Raw genomic sequence first — 25,307 nt, forward strand, 5'->3', positions numbered from 1 at the left:
GATACTTTGGTGTGTGACTTATGGGCGAGAGATGTAAGAATTTTATATAATTAAAGAAAAAAGATAAATTCAAGTAATATGATGCCTAACATATATTTTACTTATAATGACAAAGAAAATGTCAAAAAGGATTGAACACAATAAAATGTTTCTTTACGGAAAACGATTCTGCAGACGGCCTGAATTTTGCAGTCAAATCACTTCGTTATAAATTTCTAGGAATCGCCAAAGTGATTTTCCTGAATAAAAGTATTTTTTCTGGGTGTTTGAACTTTGAGATGATACAGGAAACTAGTTTGAACAACCCATGTTGTTCGTTTGTGATAAGTGTTTAGAATAATAGTTCTTGAAATTATACATTGTTATACAGCACGATATTTAATGGGTTATTGACATGTTCCGCTGCAATTGTTCCCCTCACAAGTGCAGATCCAGAGGCGATTGTATTTGTTATCTGACAGCGCTGAGTTTACTGGAGCTGCATGTTTACACGGGGAGGAATGACGGCCTGCGGCTCGGGGAGGCCGCGTCTGTCACTATGTTGGTCCCGGGGCGGGTGCCGTAACCTTCTCTATATTGCAGCAGCGGCGGCAACAGCAGCTTTTATGAGCCTGGTTACTATGGAGAATGGGCCTTTGCAGATTACCAGTGCAGCCGGCAACTTCACTGCCGTGCCGAATTCCCGCTGCACTATGTTTAATTCCGATTCGGAGGATTATAAATGTGTGAGTATCGCACCGCTGTTCTGGCTCCTCAGTTCGGAAACAAGGCCTGGCCAGCCAATTTCAAAATGAGATGGTTAAATAAACGCATACCTCGGTTTAGATCTTTCCTTGAGTAATGTGAGGTTTATAAAAGTTCCGTATTGCCCCCAGAGTAAATATTGCTGCATTGTGTGCTATTGAATAAGGATTTATTCATTTTATTTAAGTTACACTTTTTAAGTATTCTTAAAAATGTGCAGCCTCTATAAAAACAGCACTAACCCAATTTTCCTCTGATCAACATAATTCTATCACCATTCATTACTTGAGAAATCAATCTGCTCACCTACCCTGTGTTCAAATGTTTGTCCTGGTGTCACAAGTAGGGATATTGTGGTCGTGAGTTTTATTTCTTGATTGACAGTGGAATCACAACATTAATGATTCTGCATTCAACAAGGCCCGTAAGGCAACCTTGTTCCTTTTTGTTAGTGACTCAGGGCATTTTGATGACTTAATATTTTCCTAAACTAACTATTTTTTGAGTCCTGTGAAGGACTCTGGTAGTTTTTTTTAAATAAAAATTGCGGTGCCCCTTTTATCTGTCACATAATCTGTCAACATCTTTAGAATACTGATCTAATGGACATCACAGATGGGTTGATTTTTCTTGTGCTCAGGGGCCAGTTTAGATATAGCATGATAAAATCAGTTTGTAATATTTTCCATTAACCACATACAAGCATTTTTAAAGTGACATGGATGCCTCAGTAGATAAATGCACTGCAGTATTGAGCCATAGAAGTCAAGAAAATCCGAGGTTCAATCAAAATCGGTGCTGTGTTAGCTGGGAGTCTTGGTTATGGAAGGGAGGGGAAGCATGGGTTCTCACGTGATTGCTCTTCAATAATATTGCAGGAAAGTGCATGATAGGTGGAATGTGCTGAGTAAGGTCAGGTTTGGGCCTGGCTACGATGTCCCAGCAGCCCAGTATCCTATTAACACTCAATCTGGTGAGTTATGAAGAAATGGCACTTGGGGAGTCCTGCTGGTTCCCATGGAAACTGTAGACCAGCAAGATTGAGGATGATTCCATTCCTGATCTGTGCTGAATTATTTGCTTTCAGACAGGGTGGTGATGGGGTCATGATGTGCCTTAATATTCTGTTTTACAGCTGGAAATTTGGTCATAGTTCCTGCTGTTGATTGCCATGGTGTGAACCCTTTTGTTAGTGTGTATGTATGGACAGCTGGTGACTTACAGGAAGTCTTGCTGTGATGGTAACTGGTAGAATAGGAGCTCAGCACTCACACAAGATAAATGTTTGGTTGACGTCCTGGAGAATCACCACTGCATGTGGAAACATAAAGCAGCAGGAGTCACTGCCTTCAAGAAAGGAAATTTAAGGGGAGAAAATTGGATGATGAAAATCCCTTTTCTTCAAAATTGATCTTATTGTCAGCAGATTTGTCAACTAAGTAAAGATCTCTTTATTGAAGTAAATCACTTGGATTCATCTGGCAGGCTGATGGAGTAATACAGCCATTTAATATTTTGCATTTGTAAGTGTAGACTTCCAGCAAAGTAATTTAAAATGTATATAGGTTGTTGTGAATGAATAGATCACTCCTAATTGGTTGAGAGAGACAATGATTAATAGATGCAGTGTGAAAGAAGAAACTGAGTGTTTCTAAATTGTGTGTTAAACTGAACATTGGAAAAGTTAAAACCACCGTATAATTAAAACGGGCGAGTTAGTTTGCAACATCTAAAGCTCTGATTGGGTCCCCTTGATCACAAGACCTGATTGCTGATTGGTCCCCTTGGAGGATAAGACACACCCAGCAGTTTCTCTGGAATTCGAGCCATTCTGACTGCCGACTCCAGACAGAACAGGGCTCACTCGGAACAGACAGGGCTCACTCGGAACAGACCGGGCTCACTCACACGGGTTAAGACTCGCCCCAACCCCCAAAACAAGTTCCTGCCTTCACCCCCACCGCCCAAGTGCCTGACCTCCCCCCCCCGCCCCCAATCTAAGTTTCTGACATTCTCTCCCCATCCAAGTACCTGACCTTCCCACCCCCCCAACATGGCCCAAGTTCCTGACCATCTTCCCCCTGCCCAAGTCCCCCTGCCCCTCATGGATTCATGACCTCCCCCAACAAGTTCCTGACACTGGGGAATTAATAATGGGGAATGGGGAACAGGGAAATGGCAGAGATGTTGAACAAATATTTTGTATCTGTCTTCACGGTAGAAGACACTTAAAAACTTCCCTATAGTGGATAATCAAGGGGCTATAGGGAGGGAGGAACATAATACAATCACTATCACTAAAGAAGTAGTACTCGGTAAAATAATGGGACTGAACATAACATAAGAACATAAGAATTAGGAACAGGAGTAGGCCATCTAGCCCCTCGAGCCTGCTCCGCCATTCAACAAGATCATGGCTGATCTGGCCGTGGACTCAGCTGCACTTACCCGCCCACTCCCCATAACCCTTAATTCCCTTGTTGGTTAAAAATCTATCTAACTGTGATTTGAATACATTCAATGAGCTAGCCTCAACTGCTTCCTTGGATTCACAGATTCACAACCCTCTGGGAGAAGAAATTCCTTCTCAACTCCAGTTTTAAATTGGCTCTCCCGTATTTTGAGGCTGTGCCCCTAGTTCAAGTCTCCCCGACCAGTGGAAACAACCTATCTGCCTCTATCTTGTCTATCCCTTTCATTATTTTAAATGTTTCTATAAGACCACCCCTCATCCTTCTGAACTCCAAAGAGTAAAGACTCAGTCTACTCAATATATCATCATAAGGTAACCCTCTCATCTCTGGAATCAGCCTAGTGAATCGTCTCTGTACCCCCTCCAAAGCCAGTATATCCTTCCTTAAGTAAGGTGACCAAAACTGCACGCAGTACTCCAGGTGTGGCCTCACCAATACCCTGTTCAGTTGCAGCAGGACCTCCCTGCTTTTGTACTCCATCCCTCTCGCAATGAAGGCCAACATTCCATTCGCCTTCCTGGTTACCTGCTGCATCTGCAAACTAACTTTTTGGGATTCATGCACAAGGACCTCACAACTTGAGCCGCCTCGGGGAAATCCCCTCCGTGCCCTTCAGTTCCGCGCGGAGGGGTTTCCTGTACGGGCTGCTCCTGCACACTCTCAACTTTGCCATCCTCGTGTGCCGTCCGGACACGCCATGGCGTACCATCCTGCCGTCCGGAGGAGGCGGGGGTCCCCGATGGAGGGCACTCTACGCAGGGGTCCTCCCACTATTTGTCGGGGACTTGGCCTGAAGGGTGGTGCACGGAGCAGTGCCGTGCAATAAATTTTTAAGCCGGTTCACGGACTCCCAGGCCGCCTGCAATTTCTGCGGTCTGGAGGAGTCCGTGTTCCATGTTTTTATTGAGTGCACAAGGTTGCAGCCCCTGTTCCATTATTTGAAGGGGCTGCTCCTGAAATTCTGGCTGCACTTCAGTCCCACTCTCCTGATCTTTGGGCACCCTGTGCGGAGGGGAGCGGGTAGGTCCGAAGACCTCCTCGTAGGACTGCTCCTGGGCACGGCCAAGGGAGCCATCAGCCGGTCCAGGCAGCGGGCGGTCGAGGGGGTCGTTCAACCTGACTGCCTGCCTCTCTTCCGCTCTTACATCCGGTCCAGGGTGTCCTTGGAGATGGAGCACGCGGTGTCCACCGGTACGCTCGCGGCCTTCCACGAGAGGTGGGCACCGGAGGGACTGGAGTGCATCATCACGCCCGGCAACCAAATTTTAATTTGATTTTACGTTTTAAAGTTTAATTTGTTTTAATTGCCGGTGCTTTTAGTGTCCCCCTCCCCTTTTATAGGGGGCACTGGAAAAAGGAAAATTTGATTTTAGTGCCCAAAAAAAAAAACCAAAAAAAGGAAAAAAAGAGAGCCTTGTAAATGTCTGGTGTGTCATCCAGGGCGGGTGGCACCGATTAATGTTTTTGTCTTGCAGGTAAACTCCAAAAAGAGTTTCATGCACAAGGACCCCCAGGTCCCTCTGCACCGCAGCATGTTGTAATTTCTCCCCATTCAAATAATATTCCCTTTCACTTTTTTTTTTCCAAGGTGGATGACCTCACATTTTCTAACATTATGGGCCCAAGTTTCCACACGATAAAAAACGGGCGCCCCTCCGAGCTGGGCGCCCGTTTTTCGCGCCTATGACGGCGCCTAAAAGAAAATCACGATTCTGGAGCATTCTGCAGCTCCTTGTCTGCCTGGCGCGGCGCCCAAGGGGGCGGAGCCTACACTCACGGCGATTTTGTAAGTGGGAGGGGGCGGGTACTATTTAAATTAGTTTTTTTCCTGCCGGCAACGCTGCGCGTGCGCATTAGAGCATTTGCACACGCGCAGTGTGAAAAAAACATTGGCACTCGGCCATTTTTGTAGTTCTTTGTAGCTGTTTAATTTTTGAAATTTTTTTTTAATAAAAGCACATTGCCATCAGCACTTGCAGCCTTCTCACTGTCTCCTCCCCCCCCTCGCAAGAAGAACGGGCGCCTCCTCCCCCCCCCCCCCCCCGCGGGAAAGAACGGGCGCCCCCCCCCCCCCCCCCCACCCCGCGGGAAAGAACGGGTGCCTCCTACCCCCCCCCCCCCCCCCCCCCCGCGGGAAAGAATGGGCGCCTCCTCCCCCCACCCCCGCGGGAAGAACGGGCGCCTCCTCCCCCCCCCCCGCGGGAAGAACGGGCGCCTCCTCTCCCCCGCACCCCCCCCCCCCCCGCGGGAAAGAACGGGCGCCTCCTCCCCCCCCCCCCCCCCCCCGCGGGAAAGAACGGGCGCCTCCTCTCCTCCCCCCCCCCCCCCCCCGCGGGAAGAACGGGCGCCTCCTCCCCCCCCCCCCCCCCCCCCGCGGGAAAGGACGGGCGCCTCCTCTCCTCCCCCCCCCCCCCCCCGCGGGAAAGAACGGGCGCCTCCTCTCCCCCCCCCCCCCCCGTGGGAAGAACGGACGTCTCAGGCTGACTGCAGAATTCTCCCTGGCAGAAGCACTTTCACACAGGTAGGAAGATGGTTTATTTAATCTTTTCTTTGCTTATAAATGTTTATTCAGGTTGGATTTATTTGTATAATATTTGTATAAGTATAAATAAGGATTTATTGTAGAATTTAATGGCTTCCCCTCCCCCCCCACCTCATTCTGGACGCCTAATTTGTAACCTGCGCCTGAGTTTTTAATGTGTAGAACAGGTTTCTTCAGTTCTACAAAAATCTTCACTTGCTCCATTCTAACTTAGTTTGGAGTAAGTTTTCACTGTGGAATCTTTGAAATCAGGCATCAGTGGCTGGACACGCCCCCTTTTGAAGAAAAAATTCTGTTCCAAAGTAGAACTGTTCTACCTGACTAGAACTGCAGAAAAAAAAATGTGGAGAATTGCGATTTCTAAGATAGTCCGTTCTCCACCAGTTGCTCCTAAACATCAGGCGCAAACCATGTGGAAACTTGGGCCCTGTATTTCATCTGCCAAACCTTAGCCCATTCGCTTAACCTATCTAAATCTCTTTGCAGCCTCTCTGTGTTCTCTACACAACCCGCTTTCCCACTAATCTTTGTGTCATCTGCAAATTTTGTTACACTACACTCTGTCCCCTCTTCCAGGTCATCTATATATATATATTGTAAACAGTTGTGGTCCCAGCACCGATCCCTGTGGCACACCACTAACCACCGATTTCCAACCCGAAAAGGACCCATTTATCTCGACTCTCTGCTTTCTGTTAGACAGCCAATTCTCGATCCATGCTAATACATTTCCTCTGACTCCACGTACCTTTATCTTCTGCAGTAACCTTTTGTGTGGCACCTTATCGAATGCCTTTTGAAAATCTAAATAATACAACAACCATCCATCGGTACACCTCTATCCACCATGCTCATTATATCCTCAAAGAATTCCAGTAAATTAGTTAAACATGATTTCCCCTTCATTAATCCATGTTGTGTCTGCTTGATTGCACTATTCCTATCTAGATGTCCCGCTATTTCTTCCTTAATGATAGCTTCAAGCATTTTCCCCACTACAGATGTTAAACTAACCAGCCTATAGTTACCTGCCTTTTGTCTGCCCCCTTTTTTAAACAGAGGCGTTACATTAGCTGCTTTCCAATCCGTTGGTACCTCCCCAGAGTCCAGAGAATTTTGGTAGATTATAACGAATGCATCTTCTATAACTTCCTCCATCTCTTTTAAAACCCTGGGATGCATTTCATCAGGACCAGGGGACTTGTCCACCTTGAGTCCCATTAGCCTGTCCAGCACTACCTCCCTAGTGATAGTGATTGTCTCAAGGTCCTCCCTTCCCACATTCCCGTGACCAGCAATTTTTGGCATGGTTTTTGTGTCTTCCACTGTGAAGACCGAAGCAAAATAATTGTTTAAGGTCTCAGCCATTTCCACATTTCCCATTATTAAATCCCCCTTCTCATCTTCTAAGAGACCAACATTTACTTTAGTGACTCTTTTCCGTTTTATATATCGGTAAAAGCTTTTACTATCTGTTTTTATGTTTTGCGCAAGTTTACTTTCGTAATCTATCTTTCCTTTCTTTATCGCTTTCTTAGTCATTCTTTGTTGTCGTTTAAAATTTTTCCAATCTTCTAGTTTCCCACTAACCTTGGCCACCTTATACGCATTGGTTTTTAATTTGATACTCTCCTTTATTTCCTTGGGTATCCACGGCTGGTTATCCCTTCTCTTACCGCCCTTTTTCACTGGAATATATTTTTGTTGAGCACTATGAAAGAGCTCCTTAAAAGTCCTCCACTGTTCCTCAATTGTGCCACCGTTTAGTCTGTGTTCCCAGTCTACTTTAGCCAACTCTGCCCTCATCCCACTGTAGTCCCCTTTGTTTAAGCATAGTACGCTCGTTTGAGACACTACTTCCTCACCCTCAATCTGTATTACAAATTCAACCATACTGTGATCACTCATTCCGAGAGGATCTTTTACTAGGAGATCGTTATTATTCCTGTCTCATTACACAGGACCAGATCTAAGATAGCTTGCTCCCTTGTAGGTTCTGTAACATACTGTTCTAAGAAACAATCCCGTATGCATTCTATGAGTTCCTCCTCAAGACTATCCCGTGCGATTTGATTTGACCAATCGATATGTAGGTTAAAATCCCCCATGATTACTGCCGTTCCTTTTTCACATGCCTCCATTATTCCCTTGATTATTGTCCACCCCACCGTGAAGTTATTATTTGGGGGCCTATAAACTACGCTCACCAGTGACTTTTTCCGCTTACTATCTCTAATCTCCACCCACAATGATTCAACATTTTGTTCCTCTTTAAAAAAGGAGGCAGAAAGAAAGCAGGAAACTATAGATCAGTTAGCCTACCATTTGTTGCTTGGAAAATGCTGGAGTCCATTATTAAGGAAGCATCTCTCACAACTGCCCTGATATCATCCTTTATTAACAGAGCTACCCCACCTCCTTTCCCTTCTTGTCTATCTTTCCAAATTGTCAGATACCCCTGTGTGTTTAATTCCCAGTCTTGGCCACCCTGCAACCACGTTTCTGTAATGGCCACCAAATCATACCCATTTGTAATGATTTGTGCCGTCAACTCATTTACTTTATTTCGAATGCTGCGTGCGTTTAGGTAGAGTGTTTTAATACTAATTTTTAAACCATGATTTTTAGTTTTGACCCCTCCTGCAGCCCCTTTATATTCATACATATTGTCCCTTCCTATCACCTTGTGGTTTACACTTACCCCAGTGCTACTCTGCTCTGTTGCCTCCTGCCTTTTGCATTCTTTCTTGGGGTCCTGAAGGCAGACAAGTCCCCTGGATCTGATGGCTTACATTCTCAGGTCTTAAACAAAGTGGCTGCAGAGATAGTGGATGTATTGGTTGTAAGCTACCGAAATTCCCTGGATTCTGGGGAGGTCCCAGTGGATTGGAAAACTGCAAATGTAACGCCCCTCTTTAAAAAATGAGGAAGAAAGAAAGCAGGAAACTATAGACCAGTTAGCCTACCATTTGTTGCTTGGAAAATGCTGGAGTCCATTATTAAGGAAGCGGTAGCAGGACATTTGGAAAAGCATAATTCAATCAAGCAGAGTCAGCATGGGTTTATGAAAGGGAAATTATGTTTGACAAATTTGCTGGAGTTCTTTGAGGATGTAACAAGCAGGGTGGATAAGGGGGAACCAGTGGATGTGGTGCATTTGGATTTCCAGAAGGCATTCGATAAGGTGCCACATAAAAGGTTGCTGCACAAGATAAAAGTTCATGGGGTGGGGGTAATATATTAGCATGGATAGAGGATTGGCTAACTAACAGAAATCAGAGAGTCGGGATAAATGGGTCATTTTCCGGTTGGCAAACAGTAACTCGTGGGGTGGCGCAGGGATCGGTGCTGGGGCCTCAACTATTTACAATCTTGGATGAAGGGACCGAGTGTAATGTAGCCAAGTTTGCTGATGATACAAAGATGGGTGGGAAAGCAAATTGTGAGGAGGACACAACAAAACTGCAAAGGAATATAGACAGGCTAAGTGAGTAGGCAAAAATTTGGCAGATGGAGTATAATGTGCGAAAATGTGAGGTTATTCACTTTGGCAGAAAAAATAGAAAAGCAAATTATAATTTAAATGGAGAAAAATTGCAAAGTGCTGCAGTACAGAGGAATCTGGGGGTTCTTGTGCATGAAACACAAAGTTAGTATGCAGGTACAGCAAGTAATCAGGAAGGCAAATGGAATTTTGGCATTTATTGCAAGGGGGATGGAGTATAAAAGCAGAAAAGTCCTGCTACAACTGTACAGGGTATTTGTGAGGCCACACCTAGAGTACTGCGTGCAGTTTTGGTCTCAGTATTTAAGGAAGGATATACTTGCATTGGAGGATGTTCAGAGAAGGTTCACTAAGTTGATTCCGGAGATGAGGAAGTTGACTTATGAAGATAGGTTGAGCAAGTTGGGCCTATACTCATGGGAGTTCAGAAGAATGAGAGGTGATCTTATTGAAACATATAAGGTAATGAGGGGGCTCGACAAGGTGGATGCAGAAAAGATATTTCCACTCAAAGGGGAAACTAAAACTAGGGGACATAGGGGCCGAATTTGGTGAGGGCCAAGGCCTGCCCAAGTGCCGCCCAAAGGACTGCTGATGGCCAGCGAGAGACTGGGCGGTACTTTGCCTGGAAGTTTCTTCTAAAGAGGTGGCAGTACCGCCTGATGGCCAAACAACGGCTTATGTCGTCAATTTGGGCAGCAGCGGGCGGGAGCTCTCAATCTCGGCGGCAAAGGCTCTTGCCACCCAAGTGCCGCTGAGGATAGAGTTGGGCCCAGGGAGGCTGGAAAACCTGCAAATAAAAATCATAGTAAACCAAAAAAAAAATAACGGAACACCTTCAGGAGACCCCATCCAGGTAAGTCGCTGTGTAAAAAAAAAAAAATGCAAAAATATATTTTCACGAACCTTTTTTTCCCTTCTTTGTATCTACTGTCGGGGTTAGAACAGCCTCCATGCAGCGGACCTTCCCCCTGCTGGCGCTGACTCCCGTCCGCACCAATCTGGCAGCTCGGCGGGCGGGAGGCCATATACACCACTTGGCCGCCAGAGGACGTCAGCGGGCGGTTCCCGACGGTACTCCCCTCCCACCCGCTCCAACCCAAGTGGAAAATGATGAACAGAGGAAAATGGCAGCAAAACTCGGCGGCATTGGGCGGTAATGCCACCAATGATTTGTCAATGTGAACTCAATCTAGTCCCTTCATTTTTTTTATAGACCTCAGTCAAATTGCCCCAGAATCTACGCTTCTAAACTATATTGACCCAGCTTCTTGAGCTTACCTGTGTAGCTAAGGTGTTTTAACTGGGATTCAATCTTGTGGCCCTCCTCTGAACCTTTTTCAAAACTTTAATATTATCCACTTGTGAGGGGACCAGAACTGGACATAGTATTCTAAATGAGGTGTAATCAACGTCTTGTACAAGGACAAATTGTTCTGTTTTGTTTTATATTGAATAGTTCTGTGACTGTAGCCCAGTTCCCCATTTACTTTAAATATAGCTTCGTGGCATTGGTCGTGAACCTTTTTGTAGAGTTATGAACTACAATAACGAAATCCTTTTCTTTCATCACAGGCTTCAGTTCTATTCCCTGTAAGATATATAAATATATATCATTGGTCCTGCCCACGTGCGTAACAATGCACTTGTCTAAGTTAAGTAGCATTTGCTAAGCACAGACCCATTTCCCTAACACACTGAGATCTGCTTTCAGTAGTTTAGTTTCCTCTACAGTCCTAACATTTACACAAATCTTCGTATCACTCGCAAACTTTCACATCATTCCCCAACATTTATATCTAAGTCATTAATAAAGATAATAAAAAGCAAAGGCCCTAACACTGATCCCTGTGGGATGCTACTGGTAATTGGTCTCCAAGCAGATCCACAGTCACTGATAATTTTCTGCCTACAGGCAAGCAGCTAATTCATAATTCACTGTAGCAGCTTCCCACTAATTCCCCAAGATTCTATCCTGTGGGGTGCCTTGTCAAAAGCTTTCTGAAAATCCAGGTTGACACCTCCACAATATGGCACACCTCTACCCGTGCCTCAGGCCATCTGCTGCTGAAACTCTCATCCATACCTCTGTTATCTCCATAATGGACTATTCCACTGCTCTGCTGGCCGGCATCCCCCTTCCACCCTCTATAAACCTGTGTTCTGGCCTAGAGCTAAGAGTGACTAACTGAGTCACAGTATCACTAGAAACCTGTTGAGCAAGCCCGAGTATAATTGGGCACCTCCTATCATTTAAAAAATCTTAAGGGCAATGAAGATGTTCATCTCTGTATGTTCCCCCAGTACAGAACAACTACTTTACCTCTTTGCATAACTAAAACCTTATGTAAAAATTACTGTACATCCTGTTTGGTGTCTTCAGAGACTCCCAATTTGCATTGTGTTGAGGCTGCATTGATTGTAGGATTGTGGCTGAATTCCTTGCCTATTCCTGATCTTGGCTGCATAGCTGTGGTGCACCACTGAATGAAGGCTAGTCACTTCTTTATTTGGTGAATTATGCTGGGGATACCCTCTTGAATTTCCTGGCAGCCGGTATGAGAGCAGTCAAAGGGAGGCCGTGGAGCTAGTGAGTTGCTTGCATGTGACAGCTCTCAGACAGGGATGTGCAAGTTGAAACTAAACTGAATTTTTCCATCCCATATCTCTTACGAAAAAAATTGAAACTCGTGAAAAATTAAGCTCCGTGTTAACAGTATGTTTTGTAGTTTTATAAATATTTTGATTTCCATGGTGAATGATGGTCACATTGCCAAGATTACTGACAGGGGTGAAGGGGAGAAACTGGATGGTGTAGTAAGTTAGATGCTAGCTTTTAGCAGGACCTCTGAGACCTGTGTTCAAATGCAGCCCAGATTAAAGTCTTTTGGAGGTGATGGAGAATGAAGCCACCAACTGCTGCAGGCTACATTTGGATTGCGGGGAAAATGTGTCTCCTGGTGTCCCTTCCCATCCCCTCTTAAAATTACTCATGCTTTCCCCACCCCTCACTCCCATTGTGTCCATACTACTTCACCTTCCCATTATCTCCTCCCCTTTTTATGGCTCCCTTACTCTAATCACTACCCCTACATTTCCCACGTTGAACTGGCTCCGCTCTCACTCACTGAATCCTTGCTCCCTTCACTAACTCTCGACAAGGGCAGGTAGCAAGAAACCAGAGGCCTATCACTCTCATCTGCTACTAAAATGCTTGAATCTATTATTAGGGATTCAAGCATTTTAGTAGCAAGGCACTTAGAAAATTTTAATATGATTTGAGCAGAGTCAACAAGGATTTATGAAAAGGAAATTGTGTTTGACAAATCTGTTGGAGTTTTTTGAGGTTGTAATTAGCAGGGTAGATAAGGGGGAACCAGTGGATGTATTGTATTTGGATTTTCAAATAGCATTCAGTAAGGTGCCACACAAGAGATTATTACATAAAATTAAGACTCATGGGATTGGGGGTAATATATTAGCAAGGATTGGGGATTGGTTAACAGACAGAAAACAGAGAGTAGGAATAAGTGGGTCATTTTCGGGTTGGCAGACTAACTAGTGGGGTACCGCAAGGATCGGTGCTTGGGCCCCAGCTATTCACAGTCTATATCGATGATTTAGATGAGAGGACTGAGTGTAATGTGTCCAAGTTTGCTGACAATACAAAGCTAGGTGGGAAAGTAAGTTGTGAGGAGGATGCAAAGAGCCTGCAAAGGGATATTGATCATCATCATCGTAGGCAGTCCCTCGAAGCGAGGATGACTTGCTTCCACGCCAAAAAAGGATAAGTTCACAGGTGTTCCAATGAAGGACCTAAAATTCCAGGTCCTGAACTACATCCTGAAGGGTGGAAGATGCCAGTGCGTGGATTTTTTTAACGTGTGGTGGCCGTTGCACACCAGCCACCACACGGGCTTGGCAGAGCTAGGTCTTGGTCCAGTAGCAAGGATTACCCAAGACGACTGGAGACCTGCTCTGCTGCACGGATCTAGCGCGCACATTATATCGCAGTGTGGGCTGGCCCATGCTGCCCTATGGCCCTTGGCCCCGAACCCACACCTCTCCTGAGCCCCGATCACGTCCCTCCACAGTCTCTCGCCGCTCCTTCGCCCCGACCTCGCCGCTCCTGCTGCATCTTCCCGCGCTCCAATCACTGACCTAGACCTTGATGACGTCACTCTTCGCTGCCATTGCAGCTCGTGCTGCTCCCTGGAGTAATATGCCTCCACACTGCTCCCAGGCCGCTGCTCGTCGCTCCTTTTATGGCTCCGACCTGCCGCTGGTGTTTTTACGCAGGTTGGGGCCTCCACGCTGCTCCCAGGCCGCTGCTCGCCGCTCCTTTTATGGCCTTTCATGCTCTTCGGAGATAGCTTCGGTAGCTCTGCGAATACCACAGTCAAATGGACTCTGAAAGGTAAGTCCAAACTTTTTATCATCTATCACTTGACAGGTTAAGTGATTGGGTAAGAACGTGGCAGATGGAATATAAATGGAGAAATGTGAAGTTATCCACTTTGGTAGGAAAAAAAGCAAAGCAGAATATTTTCTAAATGGAAAGAGACTGTTAGTATTCAGAGGGACCTGGGTGTCCTTGTACAGGAATCACAGAAAGTTAATATGCAGGTAGAGCAAGCAATTAGGAAAGCAAATGGTATGTTTGCCTTTATTACAAAAAGATCGGAGTATAAGAGTAAAGATGTCTTATTGCAATTCTATAGGGCCTTGGTGAGACCGCACCTGGAGTATTGTGTACAGTTTTAGTCTCCTTACCTAAGGAAGGATATACTTGCCTCAGAAGGAATGCAACAAAGGTTTACCAGACTGATTCCTGGAATGGGGGGATTGTCCTATGACGAGAGATTGAGCAGACTAGGCCTATATTCTCTAGAGTTTAGAAGAATGAGAGGTGATCTCATTGAAACATATAAAATTGTTCAGGGGCTTGACAGGGTAGATGCTGTGAGGATGTTTCTCCTGGCTTGGGAGTCTAGAACTTGGGGGTCATAGTTTCAGAATAAGTGGTCAGCCATTTCGGACTGAGATGAGAAGAAACATCTTCACTCAAAGAGTTGTGAATCTTTGAAATTCTTTACTCCAGAGAGCTGTGGATGCTTGTCATTGAGTATATTCAAGACAGAGATCGATAAATTTTTGGACTTGGGAATCAAGGGATATAGGGATAGGGCTGGAAAGTGGAGTTGAGGTAGTAGATCAGCCATTACCTTATTGAATGGCGGAGCAGGCTCGAAGGGCCAAATGGTCTACTCCTGCTCCTATTTCTTGTGTTCTTGTATTCTTGTATTCTTCAGTTCAACTTATTTCCTTCTTCTCCTTCCCTCCTTTTCCTATTTGTTTCCCTCAGAGGCTTTGATTGCTTTCAAAATTCAATTTGTTTGTTTGAGAAAGACACTGGCTATAAATGTGGAAATTGGAGTTTAAAATGGAAAAGTTGATACAAAATTGCAACAACAGAAAGTAATGTTTCACAGAAGTACATGCAGACATAAGGGAGTGAAATTGGTCTTCGCCGGTATTGCGAAACGGCTGATAGCGAATTAGCAGCCCCTTTTACTCCCCGCTAAATATCTTTTCCACGATAGATCTATTTTACCAACCAGATTTTTTTAATTGTTAAAGATTGTACGTGAATTTAATTTTGATACTTACAAAACAGTTTTTTAAAAAAGCTTAAAAATAGCCTTTTACTACTTTTCAGTATGTGATGGGACTGATTGTATACCTCACTGAGATGCTGATAGGAAAACCTAATTTAAAAAATAAAATCCTGTTGCCTACAGGTCACTATAATTGCAGTGAAGCGAGCCTCTGCTGCCTTCTCTCTACTTGGATGGTAAGTTTTTGTTTTACATTTTTACTTGTGATTAAACCAAACTGTCTCAGTACTATATTTTGAATATATATTGTACTATATATGTGTAAACCAAATGTGCATGCAGAAAAACAAAATCTTCCATTAATAGGATGTTATTACCAGGTAAGTAGATCTTCCCGGCTGGATTACCAAGTTTATCTAGTGAGTAGCTTTGCTGTCCAGGCAAGAAAGTTCCCAGGTTTGATCCCTGCTTTCTACTGAGTCAGCTGGGCATCAGCACCATGTTCATTACAATTGGACTTCACACCCCTGTATTAAGGATTAGGAAATCTGCTGGGATGCAGACAATCCTGATTGCTGTCCCTGCTGGAAGCGACATGTGTGAATGTTGTAGAAAGCATTAAGCTTGATGGTGGTGCAATGTGGTCTAATAGAACCATGACATTTACAGCGAAGAAAAGTGATTCATTCAATCTACTGTTGGCTCTTCCCTAGAGCAATCCAATGCTAATCTTAGTGCATGCTCGCTTCCCCATATCACTATATCTTCCTCTGCTCAACCATATCCTGTGGCAAAATATTCCATGCTCCAACAACCCTCTGTATAAAGAGATTTCTCCCAACCCTTCTCCTTACTTTCTTAGTGATGATTTGAAATTGGTGGTCCTTAGTCACTGACTTCCCAATCAAAGGAAATATCTTTTTCCTAAAATCCTTCATCAGTTTAAAAAAAAAATCTATGAAATCTCTCCTTGATTTGATCTTTGCCAGTAGAAATAGTCCTAGTAACTCATCTCATAATTATGTTTTCCCATCCCTGGCATCTTTCTGATGAAATAAGTGTATATATCGCAATAGCTTTATTTGAAAGCATGGGCCTTACGCTTAACATCCATAAGACAAACGTCCTCCACCAGCCTGTCCCTGCCGCACAGCACTGCCCTACAATCATCAAGATTCACGGCGCGGCCCTCAACAACGTGGACCATTTCCCATATCTCGAGAGCTTCTTATCAACAAAGGCAGACATTGATGCGGAGATTCAACATCGCCTCCAGTGCTCCAGTGCAGCCTTCAGCTGTCTGAGAAAAAGAGAGTTTGAAGACCAGGCCCTCAAATCTACCACCAAGCTCCTGGTCTACAGGGCTGTAGTAATACGCGCCCTCCTGTTATGGATCAGAGGCATGGACGAAGTCGCTGGAGATGTATCACCAACGATGTCTCCGCAAGATCCTGCAAATCCCCTGGGAGGACAGGCGCACCAACATCAGTGTCCTCGCCCAGGCTAACATCCCCAGCATTGAAGCACTGACCACACTCGATCAGCTTCGCTGGGCAGGTCACGTAGTTCGCATGCCAGATACGAGACTCCCGAAGCAAATGCTTTATGCGGAGCTCCTTCATGTTAAACGAGCCAAAGGTGGGCAACGGAAACATCACAAGGACACCCTCAAAGCCTCCCTGGTAAAGTGCGATATCACCACTGACACCTGGGAGACCCTGGCCGAAGACCGCCTGAGGCGGAGAAAGTGCATCCGCGAGGGCGTTGAGCTCTTCGTCTCAACGCAAAGAGCGTGAAGAGGTCAAGTGCAGACAGCAGAAGGAGCGCACGGCAAACCAGCCCCACCCACCCCTTCCCTCGATGAATGTCTGTCGCACCTGTAACAGGGTCTATGGCTCTCATACTGGACTGTTCAGCCACCAAAGAACTCACTTCAGGAGTGAAAGCAAGTCTTCCTCGATTCCAAGGGACTGCCTATGATGATGATATTTGATTTTATATAATGATCACCCAAAGCTGCACACAGTGATCTGTTTTCTAAATAATGATTTGTATAAGTTCATCATTACATTGCTTTTAATTCATTCACGGGATGTGGGCGTCGCTGGGAAAGCCAGCATTTATTGCTCATCGACACCTTAAATATACAACTGAGTGGCTTGCTAGACCATTTCAGAGGGCAGTTAAGAGTCAACCACATTGCTGTGGGTCTGGAGTCACATACAGGCCAGACCAGGTAAGGATGGCAGATTTCCTTCCCTAAAAGACATTAGTGTATCAGATGGGTTTTTACTACAATCCAATAGTTTCATGGTCACCATTACTGATCCTAGCTTTTTATTCCAGATTTATTTAATTAACTGAATTTAAATTTACCCAACTGCCATAGTGGGATTTGAACTCATGTTACTGGATCATTAGTCCAGGCCTCTGGATTACTAGTACAGTTACATAATTACTATGCTACTGTTCCCAGTACCTCAATCTTGTACTCTGTGCCCCTATTTGTAAAACCCAAAATGCTGTTGACCTTTTTTGTTTATTGTCTACCTGCACTTGCATCTTCAGCGAATGATATATTTGAACCCTAAGATTTATGTTACCCTTGTGTCTTTCCGTTAAATGTGTACTCTTAGTCTTTGTTCATTCACCCAAAATGTATTCCTTCAAACTTAACTAATTTACTGGAATTCAGAAACTAGGGATCTGAACTTAAGGAAAGGTAACTTCGATGGTTTAAGGCGTGAATTGGCTAGAATGACTGGCAAGTGATACTTAAAGGGTTGACGGTGGATAGGCAATGGCAAGCATTTAAAAATCACATGGATGAACTTCAGCAATTGTACATCCCTGTCTGGAGTAAAAATGAAATGGGGAAGGTGGCTCAACCGTGGCTAACAAGAGAAATTAAGGATAGTGTTAAATCCAAGGAAGAGGCATATAAATTGGCCAGAAAAAGCAACAAACCTGAGGACTAGGAGAAAATTAGAATTCAGCAGAGGAAGACAAAGGGTTTAATTAAGAGGGGGAAAGCTTGCCGGGAACATAAAAACTGACTGCAAAAGTTTCTACAGCAATAAAGAAAGGGAAGATAGATTACGAAGGTAAACTTGCGCAAAACATAAAAACAAGATAGTAAAAGCTTTTACAGATATATAAAACGGAAAAGAGTGACTAAAGTAAATGTTGGTCCCTTAGAAGATGAAAAGGGGGATTTAATAATGGGAAATGTGGAAATGGCTGAGACCTTAAACAATTATTTTGCTTCCGTCTTCACAGTGGAAGACACAAAAACCATGCCAAAAATTGCTGGTCATAGGAATGTGGGAAGGGAGGACCTTGAGATGATCACTATCACTAGGGAGGTAGTGCTGGACAGACTAATGGGACTCAAGGTAGACAAGTCCCCTGGTCTTGATGAAATGCATCCCAGGGTATTAAAAGAGATGGCGGAAGTTATAGCAGATGCATTTGTTATAATCTACCAAAATTCTCTGGACTCTGGGGAGGTACCAGCGGATTGGAGAGCAGCTAATGTAACGCCTCTGCTTAAAAAAGGGGGCAGGCAAAAGGCAGGTAACTATAGGCCGGTTAGTTTAACATCTGTAGTGGGGAAAATGCTTGAAACTATCATTAAGGAAGAAATAGCGGGACATCTAGATAGGAATAGTGCAATCAAGCAGACGCAGCATGGATTCATGAAAGGGAAATCATGTTTAACTAACTTACTGGAATTCTTTGAGGATATAACGAGCAGGGTGGATAGAGGTGTACCGATGGATGTGGTGTATTTAGATTTCCAAAAGGCATTCGATAAGGTGCCACACAAAAGGTTACTGCAGAAGATAAAGGTACGCGGAGTCAGAGGAAATGTATTAGCATGGATAGAGAATTGGCTGGCGAACAGAAAGCAGAGAGTCGGGATAAATGGGTCCTTTTCCGGTTGGAAATCAGTGGTTAGTGGTGTGCCACAGGGATCAGTGCTGGGACCACAACTGTTTACAATATACATAGATGACCTAGAGGAGGGGACAGAGTGTAGTGCAACAAAATTTGCAGATGACACTAAGATTAGTGGGAAAGCGGGTTGTGTAGAGGACTCAGAGAGGCTGCAAGGAGATTTGGATAGGTTAAGCGAATGGGCTAAGGTTTGGCAGATGGAATACAATGTCGGAAAGTGTGAGGTCATCCACCTTGGGGAAAAAAAACAGTAAAAGGGAATATTATTTGAATGGGGAGAAATTACAACATGCTGTGGTGCAGAGGGACCTAGGGATCCTTGTGAATGAATCCCAAAAGGTTAGTTTGCAGGTGCAGCAGGTAATCAGGAAGGCAAATGGAATGTTGGCCTTCATTGCGAAAGGGATGGAGTACAAAAGCAAGGAGGTGTTGCTGCAACTGTACAGGGTATTGGTGGGGCCGCACCTGGAGTACTGCGTGCAGTTTTGGTCACCTTACTTAAGGAAGGATATACTAGCTTTGGAAGGGGTACAGAGACGATTCACTAGGCTGATTCGAGAAATGAGGGGGTTACCTTATGATGATAGATTGAGTAGACTGGGTCTTTACACCTTGGAGTTCAGAAGGATGAGGGGTGATCTTATAGAAACATTTAAAATCATGAAAGGGATAGACAAGATAGAAGCAGAGAGGTTGTTTCCATTGGTGGGGGAGACTAGAACTCGGGGGCACAGCCTCAAAATATGGAGGAGCCAATTTAAAACTGAGTTGAGAAGGAATTTCTTCTCCCAGAGGGTTGTGAATCTGTGGAACTCTCTGCCCAAGGAAGCAGTTGAGGCGAGCTCATTGAATGTTTTCAAGTCAAAGATAGATAGATTTTTAAGCAATAAGGGAATTAAGGGTTACGGGGAGAGGGCGGGTAAGTGGAGCTGAGTCCACGGCCAGATCAGCCATGATCTTATTGAATGGCGGAGCAGGCTCGAGGGGCTAGATGGCCTTCTCCTGTTCCTAATTCTTATGTTCTTACATGTGAAGAGAAAAAGATTAGTGAAGACAAACATAGGTCCCTTGCAGTCAGATTCAGGTGAATTTATAATGGGGGACAAAGAAATGGCAGCCCAATTGAACAAATACTTTGGTTCCATCTTCACAAAGGGAGACGCAAATAACCTTCCGGAAGTACTAGAGGACTGAGGGTCTAGTGAGAAGGAGGAACTGAAGGATATCCTTATTAGGCGGGAAATTGTGTTCGAGAAATTGATGGGATTGAAAGCCGATAAATCCCCGGGGCCTGATAGTCTGCATCCCAGAGTACTTAAGGAAGTGGCCCTAGAAATAGTGGATGCATTGGTGATCATTTTCCAACAGTCTATCGACTCTGGATCAGTTCCTATGGACTGGAGGGTAGCTAATGTAACACCACTTTTTAAAAAGGGAGGGCGAGAGAAAGCGGGTAATTATAGACTGGTTAGCCTGACATCAATAGTGGGGAAAATGTTGGAATCAATTATTAAGGATGAAATAGCAGCGCATTTGGAAAGCAGTGACAGGATCAGTCCAAGTCAGCATGGATTTATGAAGGGGAAATCATGCTTGACAAATCTTCTGGAATTTTTTCAGGATGTAACTAGTAGAGTGGATAAGGGAGAGCCAGTGGATGTGGTGTATTTGGTCTTTCAAAAGGCTTTTGACAAGTTCCCACACAAGAGATTGGTGTGCAAAATCAAAGCACATGGTATTGGGGGTAATATATTGACGTCGATAGAGAACTGGTTGGCAGACAGGAAGCAGAGAGTTGGGATAAACGGGTCCTTTTCAGAATGGCAGGCAGTGACTAGTGGAGTGCCGCAGGTCTCAGTGCTGGGACCCCAGCTCTTTACAATATACATCAATGATTTGGATGAAGGAATTGAGTGTAATATCTCCAAGTTTGCAGATTACACTAAACTGGGTGGCGGTGTGAGTTGTGAGGGGAATGCTAAGAGGCTGCAGGGTGACTTTGAAAGGTTAGGTGAGTGGGCAAATGCATGGCAGATGCAGTGTCATGTGGATAAATGTGAGGTTATCCACTTTGGGAGCAAAAATGCGAAGACAAAATATAATCTGAATGGCGGCAGATTAGGAAAAGATGAGGTATAACGAGACCTGGGTGTCATGGTTCATCAGTCTTTGAAAGTTGGCATACTGGTACAGCAGGCAGTGAAGAAGGCAAATGGTATGTTGGCCTTCATAGCTAGGGGATTTTAGTATAGGACCAGGGAGGTCTTACTGCAGTTGTACAGGGCCTTGGTGAGGCCTCACCTGGAATATTGTGTTCAGTTTTGGTCTCCTAATCTGAGGAAGGACGTTCTTGCTATTGAGGGAGTGCAGCGAAGGTTCACCAGACTGATTCCTGGGATGGCAGGACTGACATATGAGGAGAGATTGGATCAACTGGGCCTTTATACATTGGAGTTTAGAAGGATTAGAGGGAATCTCATAGAAACATATAAGATTCTGACGGGACAGGACAGGTTAGATGCGGGTAGAATGTTCCTGATGTTGGGGAAGTCCAGAACCAGGGGACATAGTCTTAGGTCGGCCATTTAGGACTGAGATGAGGAGAAACTTCTTCACTCACAGAGTTGTTAACCTGTGAAATTCCCTGCCGCAGAGAGTTGTTGATGCCAGTTCAGTGGATATATTCAAAAGGGAATTAGATATGGCCCTTACGGCTAAGGGGATCAAGGGGTATGGAGAGAAAGCAGGAAAGGGGTACTGAGGGAATGATCGGCCATGATCTTATTGAATGGTGGTGCAAGCTCGAAGGGCCGAATGGCCTACTCCTGCACCTATTTTCTATGTTCCTATGTTGTGACCCCCACTGTTGGCCAAGAACGGGGAAACACTCATTAAGGACACCGAGGCAGTCAGGGCCCACTGGAAGGAGCACTTCGAAGATCTCCTCAATCGAGACTCTGCCTTTGATTCAAGTGTTCTCGACTCCATCCTGCAGCATGTGACCCGCCACCATCTCAGTGAAACCCCAGCACTGCACGAGATAGGAAAAGCCATAAGACAGTTCAAGAATAACAAGGCTACGGAAGCAAATGGAAACCCTGCTGAGGCACTCAAGTATGGCGGAGAGGCGCTGTTGGTGCGGATACATGACCTCCTCTCTCTCATCTGGAGGGAGGAGAGACTGCCGGGAGATCTGAGAGATGCAGTGATCGTGACCAAAAGGGGACATGTCCAACTGCGGCAACTACAGAGGAATCTCCCTGCTATCAGCCACTGGGAAAGTTGTTGTTAGAGTCCTCCTCAACCGTCTTCTCCGTGTGGCCGAGGAGTTCCTCCCGGAGTCACAGTGCGGATTTCGTCTCCTACGGGGCACAAAGGACATGATCTTTGCAGCGCGACAGCTGCAGGAAAAATGCAGGGAGCAGCACCAGCCCTTATACATGGCCTTCATCGACCTTACAAAGGCCTTTGACACTGTCAACCGCGAGAGTCTATGGAGCGTCCTCCTCCGTTTCGGATGCCCCCAAAAGTTCGTCAACATCCTCTGCCTGCTCCACGATGACATGCAGGTCATGATCCTTCCCAATGGATCCATTACAAACCCAATCCACGTCCGGACCGGGGTCAAACAGGGCTGCGTCATCACCCCAACCCTCTTAATCTTCCTCGCTGCCATGCTCCAACTCACAGTCAACAAGCTCCCAGCTGGAGTGGAACTTAACTACAGAATCAGTGGGAAGCTGTTCAACCTTCGCCGTCTCCAGGCCAGGTCCAAAGACCACCCCAATCTCTGTCGTCAAGCTACAGTACGCGGACGCCTGCGTCTGCACACATTCAGAGGCTGAACTCCAGGACATAGTCGACGTATTTACTGTGGCATAAGAAAGCATAGGCCTTACGCTAAACATCCATAAGACAAAGGTCCTCCACCAGCCTGTCCTCGGCGCACAGCACTGCCCCCCAGTCATCAAGATCTATGACGCGGCCCTGGACAACGTGAACCATTTCCCATACCTTGGGAGCCTTTTATGAACAAAAGCAGACATTGATTAGGAGATTCAACACCGCCTCCAGTGCGCCAGAGCAGCCTTTGGCCGCCTGAGGAAAAGAGTGTTCGAAGACCAGGCCCTCAAATCTATCACCAAGCTCATGGTCTACAGGGCTGTAGTAATACCCGCTCTCCTGTATGGCTGAGAGACATGGACCATGTACAGTAGACACCTCAAATCGCTGGAGAAATACTACCAGCGATGCCTCCGCAAGATCCTACAAATCCCCTGGGAGGACAGACGCACCAACATTGGTGTCCTCGTCCAGGCCAACATCCCCAGCATTGAAGCACTGACCACACTTGATCAGCTCCGCTGGGCAGGCCACATTGTCTGCATGCCTGACACAAGACTCCGAAAGCAAGCGCTTTACTCGGAACTCCTTCATGGCAAACAAGCTAAAGGTGGACAGAGGAAACATTACAAAGACACCCTCAAAGCCTCCCTGATAAAGTGCAACATCCCCACTGACACCTGGGAGTCCCTGGCCAAACACCGTCCTAAGTGGAGGAAGTGCATCCGGGAGGGCGCTGAGCGCCTCGAGTCTCATCGCTGAGTGCATGCAGAAAACAAGCGCAGGCAGCGGAAAGAACGTGCGGCAACCTGTCCCACCCTCCCTTACCCTCAACGACTGTCTGTCCCACCTGTGGCAGGGACTGTAGCTCTTGTATTGGACTGTTCAGCCACGTAAGGACTCATTCTAAGAGTGGAAGCAAGTCTTCCTTAATTCCGAGGCACTGCCTATGATGATGGTGAATCCATCCCATTTAGCACGGTGGTCGTGCCACACAACACGTTGGAGGGATTCCTCAGTGTGAAGACAGGACTTCGTCTCCACAAAGACAGTGCGGTGGTCACTGCTACCAATGCTGTCATGGACAGAGCATCTGCGACGGATGGATTGGTGAGGACGAGGTCAAATAAGTTTTTCCCTCGTTTTTGTTCTCTCTCCACCTGCTGCAGGCTCAGTCTGGCAGCTGTGTCCTTCACGACTTGGCCAGATTGGTCAGTAGTGGTGTTACGGAGTCATACTCAATGATGCACATTGAAGTACCCCACCAAGAGTACATTCTGTGCCCTTGATACTCTCAGTGTTTCTTCCAAGTGGTGTTCAACATGGAGGAGTACTGATTCATCAGCTGAGGGATGGGGAAGTGGTATTTGCCCATGTTTTACCTGATGCCATGAGCCTTCACAGGGTCCAGAGTCAATCTTGAGGATTCCCAGGGCCACTCCCTCCCCACTATGCCGTCACCTCTGGTGGGTCCATTCTGCCGGTGGGACAGCAACATTGAGTGTGCCGTTGGTGTGTACAAAGCTGGTGCTGAGGTTGATGCTGGGTGGTCCGTCCGGAAATTATGAGGAACCCTGTATAAAACACTGGTTCGGCCCCAACTGGAGTACTGTGTCCAATTCTGGGCATCGTACTTTAAGAAGGATGCGAAGACCTTAGTTGTTATGTATGGAGAAAGAGTCCGACTGAACACTCTGAGCTCAAAGTAAAGTGTGACCTTAGTCTTTTATTGCAGGTCTCCAGAGTGCCTCTCCAACCTGTGAGGCCTCCTTAAATACCTGTGCTCCCAAGGGATTCCTTCGGACTCCAGGCAATGAGCCCTCTGGTGGCTGTACAGAGTAAATACAAGTTCACATATATAACAACACGCCCTACCCAAAGTCATTAGAAACATAAAAAATAGGTGCAGGACTGGCCATTCGGCCCTTCGAGCTGCATCATCATTCAATAAGATCATGGCTGATCATTCCCTCAGTGCCGCTTTCCTGCTTTCTCTCCATACCCCTTGATCCCTTTAGCCTTAAGGGCCATAGCTAACTCTCCCTTGAATATATCCAATGAACTGGCATCAACAACTCTCTGCGGTAGGGAATTCCACAGGTTAACAACTCTGAGTGAAGAAGTTTCTCCTCATCTCCCTCCGAACCAGTGTTTTATACAGGGTTCCTCATAATTTCCGGACGGACCACCCAGCATCAACCTCAGCACCAGCTTTGTACACACTCAATGTTGCTGTCCCACCGGCAGAATGGACCCACCAGAGGTGACGGCATAGTGGGGAGGGAGAAATTTAGAACTCAGCAGAGGAGGACAAAGGGTTTGATTAGGGCAGGGAAAATGGAGTATGAGAAGAAGCTTGCAGGGAACATTAAGACGGATTGCAAAAGTTTCTATAGATATGTAAAGAGAAAAAGGTTAGTAAAGACAAATGTAGGTCCCCTGCAGTCAGAATCAGGGGAAGTCATAACGGGGAACAAAGAAATGGCGGACCAATTGAACAAGTACTTTGGTTCGGTATTCACGAAGGAGGACACGAACAACCTTCCGGTTATAAAAGGGGTCGGGGGGTCTAGTAAGGAGGAGGAACTGAGGGAAATCCTTATTAGCCGGGAAATTGTGTT

General features: G+C 45.7%; 1 protein-coding gene across 2 annotated transcripts in view; it reads left to right on the top strand.

The window, feature by feature from the left end:
* The first annotated feature begins 473 nt into the window (after nucleotides 1-473).
* The window catches only part of LOC139276035 (cyclic AMP receptor-like protein A), a 458,883-nt gene continuing 434,049 nt past the window's right edge, over nucleotides 474-25,307 (top strand). For both annotated transcript variants that reach the window (XM_070893418.1, XM_070893419.1), the window contains exons 1-2: nucleotides 474-725; nucleotides 15,067-15,119. In XM_070893418.1, coding sequence (XP_070749519.1) covers nucleotides 483-725; nucleotides 15,067-15,119 — 296 coding nt within the window. In that variant the 5' untranslated portion in view covers nucleotides 474-482. The remainder of the gene's footprint in view (nucleotides 726-15,066; nucleotides 15,120-25,307) is intronic.

The sequence above is a fragment of the Pristiophorus japonicus genome, chromosome 11 (assembly GCF_044704955.1).
Source record: "Pristiophorus japonicus isolate sPriJap1 chromosome 11, sPriJap1.hap1, whole genome shotgun sequence".
Lineage (NCBI taxonomy): Eukaryota > Metazoa > Chordata > Chondrichthyes > Pristiophoridae > Pristiophorus > Pristiophorus japonicus.